This window comes from Raphanus sativus, chromosome 3 (assembly GCF_000801105.2).
Source record: "Raphanus sativus cultivar WK10039 chromosome 3, ASM80110v3, whole genome shotgun sequence".
In the NCBI taxonomy this organism is placed as follows: domain Eukaryota; kingdom Viridiplantae; phylum Streptophyta; class Magnoliopsida; order Brassicales; family Brassicaceae; genus Raphanus; species Raphanus sativus.
The window spans coordinates 15,485,048-15,496,479 of NC_079513.1; the positions used below are offsets into that span (position 1 = coordinate 15,485,048).

At 39.2% G+C, this 11,432-nt stretch overlaps 1 protein-coding gene across 1 annotated transcript; it reads left to right on the plus strand.

Moving 5' to 3' along the window:
* The first annotated feature begins 1,098 nt into the window (after positions 1-1,098).
* On the plus strand, positions 1,099-11,010 carry LOC130510016 (uncharacterized). Its single transcript, XM_057006351.1, has 7 exons — positions 1,099-1,179; positions 1,333-1,638; positions 1,757-1,882; positions 1,971-2,113; positions 6,014-7,426; positions 7,948-10,243; positions 10,321-11,010. Exons 1-7 carry the CDS (start codon positions 1,099-1,101, stop codon positions 11,008-11,010), a joined length of 5,055 nt encoding a protein of 1,684 aa, XP_056862331.1.
* Positions 11,011-11,432: the final 422 nt, after the last annotated feature.

Consider the following 11,432-nt stretch of genomic DNA (forward strand, 5'->3'; position numbering starts at 1 on the left):
ATCCGTAAACACTAGGATGTCGTCGGCAAAACTTACATGAGTTAACTGGACTGTTCTATACTGTGGTTTGTATCCAAACTGTCCTTCCAAAGTGGCCTTGTTGAGTAGCTTCGAGAGAACATTATTTAGTATCACATACAGATAAGGAGACAGCGAACAACCCTGTCTAATAATACCTCTAGCACTAGAGAAGAACCCTTCCAGACTTCTGTTTACAAAGACAGAGAAAGAAGCCGTGGAGATACAAACCATGATCCAATGAATAAACTGAGCTGGCAGAACCATTTCCCTGAGAACTGAGGAGATGAAGGAACACTTAACAATATCAAATGCTTTGGAGATGTCAAATTTAATAGCACATCTGTTCATATTGGTCTTCTTGTGGTAGCCGTTTACCAACTCTAAAGCTAACAAGACATTCTCCAGCAGCAATCTATCCTTAATAAAAGCACATTGGTTAGCTTCAATACCTTCGGGCAAGAGTGCCTTCAGGCGATTGGCAAGAACCTTGGATATGACCTTGAATAACAAATTACAGCAGGCTATGGGCCGATAATCTTTCATAGTCTGAGCATTTTCTGACTTGGGAATGAGAGATAAGATCGTTGTGTTGACACCCGTTGGAAGAAACACAAATAAGAAGAATGATTGTATAGTAGTTATAAAGTCTTGACCTATTTTTGAAATATTTATTTTTTTATTTTAAAAATTTAATTGGAGTTTAGGGTTTGAGTTGTAAAAAGAGGATGAAGGTGTAAAGGATATGACGATGCTATAGATATGTGACTTTGGGGTTTAGGGATTTGTTTTCGGGGTTTCATATATTTCCTTGTAAACTCGTCGTAAATAAAAATACGAGCCTGGTAAAGTCGACGTATATCACGGGTCTTCGTAAATTTGTTGTAATATTTGAAACCACATTTCAACGTAAATTCGTCGTAAAAGATACATTCGTCGTAGATTTATTGTAATATTTGAAACCAAGTTTCAACATAAATTCTTCGTAAATAAAAAAATGCGGACATGGTAATTCCGTCGTAAATGAAAATACGCAGGCCTAGTACTTTCGTCGTAAACTTTACGACGACTTTACGACGAATGTGGTTTCTATATATAAATGATGCCTCTGAAAGAGGAGTTCTCGTTCATTCCTCACAAACTCCTCTCTCTCTCTCTAAGGTATTTTCTCTCCTCTCTCTAGTATTTCTCTTAAAGAATTAGTTTAGGTGGTTAACTAGTTTAGGAAATTAGTTTATGTGGTTAATTTAGGTAACAAAATAATATTTAATTGTGCTACGGTTTTTAATTAAATTGATTTTAAAAAAAAATTAGATAGCTCCTAGGCGGAAACCTGCAACAGCTACTAATTATAAGCTGTTTGGTGATGGTGCCGGAACATCTTCTTCCGGCGGTCCATCATCTTTCGAGGCAGTTCCTGACTCTCAGACATCTCAGAGAGTTTATAGCCCTCCTCCTCCTGCACCTCATATACCCTCCCAGATGCCTCCACCTCCTCCACCAGCAGCTCCACCTCCGCCTGCTCTAGAGGGAGCTGCTCATCCAGATTTGTGGGTGCCTCCTTCTGCACAATACACAAGATATACAGTGAAGGATTTGCTTGCCCAGCCTAGACGGGAGGTTTTGGACATTTTGGACCCCGATATACCGTCGTTTACTTATTGATCAGTATATTTTATAATTTAACTTAAAATTTAAAATCAATTTTTATTTATTAACAAATTGGTTCAATTTTCAGATTGGGGCCAACAACCGTGTTTCCAAAAGCGTTTCAGAGATGATCAAGGGATATTACGATGGGGCCTATCCGAACTGGAGCATGACTCCAAATCACGTCAAGATGACTTGGTTTAAATGTTCTGCAGTAATTTTTTAATTTTTCTTAATTTAATTTATTTAATTATTAATTATTTATTTTAATGTTTTCAAAATTTTGTTTGTTTCACGAAAAGTGGCACTGGTCATTAGAAATCACCGAGAGGGTGAAGAAGGAGTTCCAGGCAAAAGCGAAGACCCGCCTTTGCAACAAGGTCTCAGATTGGAAGGACAATTGGGAGATCTACGGTTATGGAAGCCCACTGAGGTCACAAAGGAGGTATGTGATGGCCTCATCGCCTATTGGAAGCTACCCACCTCGATCCGAAAGTCCAACTCCTGATCCGCTTCCCGAAGAACGAAGGATAAAGATGGTCATTTGCCTATGGTTCATATTAGGCTTGGGCGTTCGGGCTTCGGGTCGGGTTCGGGTAGGCTCCTTTCGGGTCCAAGTTCTTTTGGGTCCTAAAAATTTGGACCCAAAACAGGTAATTCTAAATTTTTGGTCCGGGTTCGGGTCGGTTCTTCTCGGGTCCGAGTCGGTTCGGGTCTTGATACATGCTCAAATTATCCTAGAGTAACCTTACTCTCATTAAAAAAAGGTCAAGTTGTAGTATTTAGGGATCGAATTCACAGGGAGCTGAGGAATCACTAGATCTTATTGTAACTAAGCTAGGTTGGAGATTTCAAAGCATGTAAATAACAAGTAAATTAAAACTGGTTTTATCATGACAATTACTCAATTGATTGATTTGGAGGTTTAACATATATGATTAAGGTGCTATACTTATGATTACTATTCAGGTTATCAAGATTATAGTAATATGAATGCTTATGTGAGATGCTTGCATGATATTAAAGAACCCAACGATGCAATAGCCTAACTGTCGTTATGACTATCTATTACTAGAATCGATGAGACTCCCATTGGTGAATCACAAGAAAGGCGTCGATCGACTTGCTGTCGCATGTATCGATCGACAGTGCCTCGCGTCTATCAATCGATGACTCTATAGAAGTATCGATCGATGCGCTACTAGTAAGCTTTAAGCGTGTAGTTGATAACAGTTCACTAAGGAGTTTTCCAAATCAGTTGTCGCTTGTTTCCAGCAAATTCCTAGCTCGGAGAACATAGATCCAAGAATTTTATCTTTGTTATCATGTATAGGTTAGTTACTCTTACACAAGCATTAAGAGCAATCTCCTAAGATGAATATCACATGCTCAAGTATTCATATTTGGGACTAGTCCCCCAAAACCTATTTGAATCCTAAATCTAACAAATGTGTTTACTCAGACATGGCCAAGCAAAACAGAATCATAGTAGTAAGAAAGCTTCATAGATAAGAATAGAAAACAAAGGTGTTCAAGATAGCTCTCAGTGATAACTCTCTCTCTCACCAAACAAAGAAACTATGTCTAAAGACTTTAAGAAAACTCATGTAAAAACCGTGTTTGTGCCAAAACACTTAGGCAAGACATAAATACTATAATAATTAGGTTAAAACTCGTCAGGGGTGTTTTGGTAAATAGATGGAGTCTTGAGCTTCAAGTCGGCTGTGACCAAATATGGGCTTCTGCAGTTTAATATCGATCGATAACACTGAAGGTGTATCGATTGACGCGCGTCTCTCCGTGTCGATCTAGGGTGGTCGATATGGTCTTCTCAGATGTAATCTCTAAAGTGCTCCGAAATGCTCCAAAATCACCATCTTTTTTCCAATTGCTCCTGAACCTATAAATATGCTATATAGACTCCAAAATAGATTAAATATATTCTAAAACACTAATATACCATGACTAAAAGTGGGTCAAATTCATGGTATATCAGGTATCTAATTAAAAGACTTATAAAATATCCATAATTTTTCGGGTCCATATCGGGTACGGGTCGGATTTGGGAATTTAAGATCTAAAACACACAAAAATACACAAATTTCATCAAATTTAGTCAAAATATTTCATGTATATCTAAAATCTGACAAAATAAATTAAAATAAATTATTAAAAATTAAAAGAAAGAGTTTTGAATTTTACATTTAAAACTTCATATTACTTGAAAATGTTACAAAAATAATAACAAAGATTGTTAACAAAAATATATTTCAACTAAATCATAAAATAAAATATAGAAGATAGAACATAACAAAACATAGTTCTTGATATTCATGTTTTTAAATCGGGTATGAATTGGTTCTTGTCGGGTCGGGTCTATTCGGATCGGTTCTTTTCGGGTCTGGATCTATTCGGGTCGGTTCTTTTCGGGTCCGGATCTATTCGGGTAAGAAATGTTTAGACCCAACATGTACTTCTAAACATTCGGGTCGGTTCCAGTTCAGGTATTTTCAGGTCGGTTCCGAGCCTGGTCTTCGGGTCTAGGTTAAAATGCCCATGCCTAGTTCATATAACCGGACAAAAACTCCTGAACCCTAATGGATCATCCTCATCAAGAGGAGGAAAGCCACACCGAGAAACAAGACGATGAGGTTTGAATTTCGATCTCCCAAGATTACTGATCGTATTGATATAATGACGATCTCCCTGTTCCTGGTTAAAAATATAAAATTAAATAAAAAAGAGCTAAGATACAAAAATTGTTATCAGATATTTATTATTCATAATAATTAGTTGTCATATATGTGTTGATCATATTAGTTAATTCCATAGCTTTTATTTAAGGAAAGTGCGAGAGTTTTCTTTTGTATACTATTTATCAATAAAGATGAACTAACCTATTTTTTAAGAATTCTGAATTTCATTTTCATGAATACATAATAATTCTGACTACAAAATAATGTTGTAATATTTTTCAATTGATATATAAGAGATGTTAAACCATTGATCATTAATTTTTAATATAATAATTTTAATAGTTTAGTAATTTATTGTCTTTTAAAAAAAATTCAAAATATAGTATATACGGAAAAAATCTAAATTTTAATTTTATAGCTAATTTGATGGTTTAATTTATTTTAGTAATATAAAATTAAACAAAAATGATGGAGAAGATATAGATTGTTATTAAATGTTTATTATTAAAATCATTAATTGTCATTTATATATTAGTTAAATTTGATAAATTCGTAGCTTTTATTTAAGCAAAGAAAATAAAATAGTAATTGCACAATTTAATTAATTTTATGATTAGTTTAATAGAAATTATAATATATACTTAATTGGACCAACATATTTTCTAAAATTCTAAATTTCATTTTCATGGTAATGACACGTGATCAGGGGCGGATCCAGGTGTTGAAAGGGTGTGGCACGTGCCACACTCTAAATAATATAAATATCTTGTTGACATGTACAGACATATTGTAGTTAGCCCTAATGGTTCATAAGACAATGATTAGTCCCACTCCCTTTGAGTTCGATTCCTTGATGCTGTGATATTTTTTTTAAAAAAAATCTCTGCACTTATAATCATCTTTCCCTTTTTCATTGATTTTGTTACCTACAATTATTCTTTTTTTTTATTTTCTTTCTCTAACTTCGAGTCTATTTTTTTTTTTAAACTTATTTCTACATTATTAATCACCTTTCCCTTTTTCATTTATTTCATTACCTACAGTTATATATATTACAATTGTTTTCTTTCTTTCTCTAATATTAGTTTTTCCAAAATAAAAAATATAATTTATTTAAATTTCACTCTAGTAGTTAATTTTATTATTTTCAGTACTTAGATTAACATAAAAACTAGAATGAATATTTTTTTAAATAAATATTATGCACTATATATAATTTTATACTATTACTTAAAATGAATATTTAAAATATTTAAAATTATAAAAATAAATTTTAGTGACTAATGTAAATTTAAATATATATATATAGTGCCACAGGCTGAATTATTTTCTAGGTCCGCCCCTGCACGTGATTACAGTTAAATGTTGTAATATTTCGCAATTAATATATAAAGAATTAACATATATTTTTTTTTGAATGATTAAAAGGTCGTACGTGACGAAACCCAAATCATGTAACTCAATTCTTTTTTTCTCAGTCAAAATTTAATTCTTATTTTGAAAATATATATTTTTAACTTAATTAAAACATGTTATTTCTCAGATTTCAGCTAGTTAAATCCAAGTATTTTTAACCGATATAATATCATCAATCAAACCAATGTATTAGAAGATGCAACCAATGAGATTATATGATCATGTCAATATAGTATTTCTTCTTCCTCCGAAGATGCTCCTCCCCTTCCACCGTTCCCCCCAGACCCTCCTGATCCCAAATCCCAACTTTCGCCTCATCTTTTCCCTCCCTTAGACTCCACTCCCCCGCCCATCCGTTCTGAAAAACGTAGATCCCACCTCGCCAACTCCCCAAATGACACTACTATGACTCAAGCTCTTGATTCATCCCCTGCTGTGGCCAATGCTGTAACTACTACTCAGTTTGGTACTCTTGCAGAAATTGAATCTATCACTACTGTTCCTGCTACAGGAAACCCTAAACCCCTTACTTCTCAACAAGCAACTACCTCTTCTAATCCGTTGGAAAAGCAGAACATTTCTCTTCCTGACCCTCAAATAACCATCTTTAAGATTATCCAACCAAACCATAACAGTCCTGTTCTGTCCAATCCAGCTTCTAGCAACCATATCCTTCCTGCTAACCCTACTATTCCTCTCATTCCTACTCCTACATTAAATACTACCTCCACCTATGCTCCTCACCCTCCCGCTCCCCTTCCAGTGACAAACCCTACCTTAGCTGATACTCTTCGTCTCAAAGGTGATAAGACCCTACAAAAGCTTGCGCCTGTCACTATCTCTGATACCGGTCGCCCTCGTGTTCTTATACCTGACTCTGTCTTTGAGAAGGGTGCTGAGCTTCACCGTGATTTTATCATCTGCTACTTCAACGGCCGCCCTCCTCCGTTTAAAAAGATTCAGGGCGTTCTCAGTCATATGTGGGGGAAAGGCAGAAGGCTTGAAATGCATAACAATCCCCTGCAACGTTCTGTCCTCGTTAGAATACCGAGTGATTACCTAAGGCAAAAAATCTTAGATAAAAACATTTGGTATGTAGGAGACTCTATGTTTCATACCGCGCAGTGGTCGTCAGTGCACTCCTCAGCTACTCCACCTCTTAAATCCATCAAGATCTGGGCACATCTCACCGGAGTCCCACTTGACCTACGTTATAAACAAGGTCTTAGCTTGGTGGCCGGTTTAATAGGAGAACCTAAGGAAACTGATGATTTTACTCTAAATCTTGTGAGTCTTACTCTGTCTCATGTCAAGGTGGAGGTGGACCTCACCAAGTCTCTCCCTAATGTGGTTGAATTTCAGCGACATAGTGGTGAAATAGTAGAGGTTGTAGTTGAATATCCTTGGCTGCCTCCAACTTGTTCTCATTGCCAGGAGCTTGGTCATGTCATAAGGAATTGCTTGCTTTACACTCCTCCTAAGGACGCCCCTCCAATCGCGAAAGTACCTGTTGCCAAGGAAAAGCAAAAAATGTCAGATTCTGTGAGGAAGACCCCTTCTCAAAAGGCAAAATCAAAACAATATGTGCCAAAGTCAACCATTCCTCCCATCTCTGCGGTTCAAATCCCTCCCTCCCCACAATCCCTGTCCCTTCCCACTAGTCCTTCTGCTTTCAAAACTCCCTCTTTTGTAAAAACCCCTTCACTTAAATATCCTACCCCCACTGAAAGTCCTCTCGACAAGCCACAAAAACCCTCCCTAAAAAGAACTCGCTCTTCTCCCACTTTTTCTCCGCCAGCCCCACCAAAAATATCCTACCAATCCTCAAACCCTGCCCCTTCTTTTCCTGAGGTCCGTACTTTACAGTATCTTGAGTCCTCCCCTTTTATCCCCCCCTCTTTAAAAAACCCTTTTTTGCCTCTACTTATCATTGGTGACTCTCTCCATTCTAATGGAGACCCCCCATTTCTTCTTAAATGAGTGTAAAACTCTTTTTTTGGAACCTCCGTGGTCTAAATGACCCGGGGAAGCATCAGACATTTTCGGATTGGCTATATACTAACAAGCCTATTTTTGGTGCCCTATTGGAAACACATATAAAGGAACTCTGTCTGCCCCGCTTGATGACTACTCTATGTAAAGACTAGCATTACCTATCTAATCACAGCTCTGACGAGGACGGACGAATAGTTCTTATTTGGAAGGATCCAGCTAAAGTCACAGTAATCTCTCAATCAAGGCAAATGATTACATGTGAGCTACAGCTTCCTAACTGCCAACCTATCATCTACTCTGCTATCTATGCGTCTAATTTGAGTGAAGAAAGGACAGACCTTTGGGTAGAGCTTCTAAATCAGCACTCTGCTCTTGCGCTTGACACTAAGCCTTGGATGATTGGTGGTGACTTTAATCAAATCCTCCGCCACTACGAGCATTCTTCGTTCTGTCACATGAGACATTCTTCCCAAATGTTTCAGTTTCGTGATAGCCTGCTGCAGCTGGGAGTCTTTGATCTCCGTTACTATGGACCTGTTCATACATGGACAAACAAATGTGATACTGCTCCTGTTGCAAAGAAGCTTGATAGATGCTTGATCAATAGTGAATGCCTCACCTCTTTCCCAAATGCTACTGCAAACTTCTTACCCCCAGCCCCCTCAGACCACACCCCCTGCCTCATAGACCTTGCTTTTCACCTTCCCAAAGCCGGAACCCAACCCTTCCGTTTCCTAAACTACTTAACCAAGCACCCGAGCTTCTTGGAGGTTGTCATAAATGCATGGTTGCTCGCCGGAAACGTGTCTGCCAACCTAGCGTCTCTGTGTTGGAAGTTGAAAAACATTAAAACATCTCTCAAAACACTAAATAAAGAAAATTTCTCTTCTATTCAACAGAGAGTTAGTGAATCTTACCGTTTGTTACAACTTGCGCAGGTACAGGCTCTTGCAGATCCTACACCACTCACTTTTGCTGAAGAACAAGACCTAAACCTGAAGTGGCAGTTTCTGAGACAGATAGAGGAATGTTTCTTTTTGCAGAAGTCTAGAATAAATTGGCTAAGAGAGGGGGATCTGAAAACAACTTACTTTCACCGCGTTTGTCAAGTGCGTGCTAGTTTCAATGCTATCCGCTCTTTCCTTCTTCTGTCTGGAGTAACTATCACGGATCCGCTTCAGATGAGTGCTCATGCCATCTCTCACTTTCAAGCAGTCCTGGGTCCTGCTCAGCTTCCCCTCCTTTGGTACACTCCAACCGAATGGTTCTGCTCCCTCACACCGTTCAGATGTAGTCAGCAACAGACGAACTCCTTCCTCTTGATGCCTTCTGCGGATGAGATCACTAAGCTTATGTTTTCACTGAACCCCAATAAGGCGCCGGGACCTGACGGACTCACCTCTAAGTTCTTCACGGCTTCATGGTCACTGTTGGGATCAGAGTGCATCAACTCCCTGCAAGAATTCTTCAACTCAGGATTCCTGCCAAAGACAACGAACTCAACAATTCTCTCTTTGGTTCTGAAATTCACTGGTGCATCTAAGATTACTGACTACAGACCTATCTCCTGCTTAAACACACTCTACAAAGTCATTTCACGTCTACTAGTGAGGCGTCTTAAGCCTATTCTACACCAACTCATTCTACCTAATCAAACGGCTTTTGTCGAAGGCAGGCTACTAGTGGAGAATACGGTTTTAGCTAGTGAACTGGTGAATGGTTACCACAGGAACACGAGGAGTAAGAAGATTACCGTCAAGGTAGACATTGCTAAAGCCTTTGATACTCTCTCTTGGGAGTTCCTCTTTGCGGCACTGGAAAGCTTGCACCTGCCTGTTCCTTTCCTCCGTCTCCTCAAAGCTTGCATCTGCACTACAACGTTCATGGTTGGTTACAACGGTACAGTGAGTGGTTTCTTTAAAGGCAGGAGAGGATTGAGGCAAGGAGATCCATTATCTCCTTACCTATTTGTGATTGTGATGAACTACTTGTCTCTCATGTTAGACAAAGAAGCGAGGTCAGGGAATGTAACTTACCATCATCATTGTGCCAAGACGAGGTTGACTCATCTTTCATTTGCGGACGATCTCCTCATTTTCATCGATGGATCCTTGGAGTCTGTTCAGAGGGTACTACAGATCCTGCATGAGTTTGAAAAAAGATCAGGTCTAGCGGTAAGCTTACAGAAATCAAGCTTCTTCGCGTCTGGACTGCCGGATCAAGAAATATCGGCCATTCAAGTCTCAACAGGAATGCCTTGTGGAAGTTTACCTATGCGGTATCTGGGGGTCCCCTTGTGTACAAAGAAGCTGAACCTCCAGAATTGTGAGTCTCTGCTTCAGCAAATAAAGCAGCGTCTATCTTCCTGGTCAGTTAAGGCTCTCTCATTTGCAGGTCGACTTCTACTGATAAAAACTGTCATATCTGGTGTTTCAACTTTCTGGTGCTCCAGTTTTATCCTGCCAAAGGCATGCATTAACAAAATAAATTCCCTCTGTAGTCAATTTCTGTGGAACGGTTCACTAGATGGATACCATACTGCTAGGGTGAGTTGGGAGACGGTCACACTTACCAAAGATCAGGGAGGACTCGGTGTAAAAGACCTCCACAGTTGGAACCTGACGTGTATCCTCAAGCTCATTTGGATGCTCTTCTTTCGTCCCAACTCGGTCTGGGTCTGTTGGTTCAAAGAGGTAATTTAAGAGGAGACTTATCAAACTACTGGACGGTAAGAACAAGTCTTGCTTACTCATGGCTGGTTAACAAGATGATTAAGGTCAGAGACGTTATTTACCCTCTGCTTCGCCGAAGGGTTGGTAATGGTGAGAGCACACGGTTTTGGTTTGATAACTGGACACCAATGGGGGAGCTTCACACCTTCTTGAATGCAACAACTTCGCGCTTGGGAATCCCATTGTCAGCCACGGTTGCCTCTCTTCATACTGCTGGATACTGGAACCTCCCACCTGCAAGATCAGAGAATCAACTAGCGCTTCAGGTCCACTTAACAACGCTTCTGCTAACTGATGGAGAAGACTCTTATGATTGGGAAATAGAAGGAAGGTTATCTTTGAAGTACAGAACTGGTGAAGTATACAATTACCTACAAGGAAATCAGCCAGTTGTCCCTTGGGCAAAAATTGTCTGGTTCTCTTTCGGTATCCCTCGCCATAGCTTCCTCACTTGGTTAGTACTGCTTAACCGCTGCCCTACAAGAGACAGATTAAACAGCTGAGGATTAAATGTTGATCCTAAGTGCTTGCTGTGTAATACTGATCACGAAAGCAGGAATCACCTTTTCTTTGAGTGTGGTTACAGTGAGTTCATCTGGAGCCGAATCGCACAAAGGTGTGGCCTTCAACCCTTCACTTCCTGGACCGATACTGTCTCACAACTGCAGGCTCTCCACTCAAATCGTGACTCTCGACGTCTCTCTCTACTGGCAATGCAAGCGACGGTCTATTGGATCTGGTCGGAGCGTAACAATCGACTACATCAGCAAATCTTCAAATCGCCGGAAAATATACTCTCCCTCATTGACAAACAGGTCTGCAACCGCATCCAGAGCCTTCGACATGCAAACCCACGGGCCTCCTCCGCGATGTCGCAGCTTTGGTTTCTTCGGTCTTGAACTCTTGCGGAGAAAGCAAAGAAACA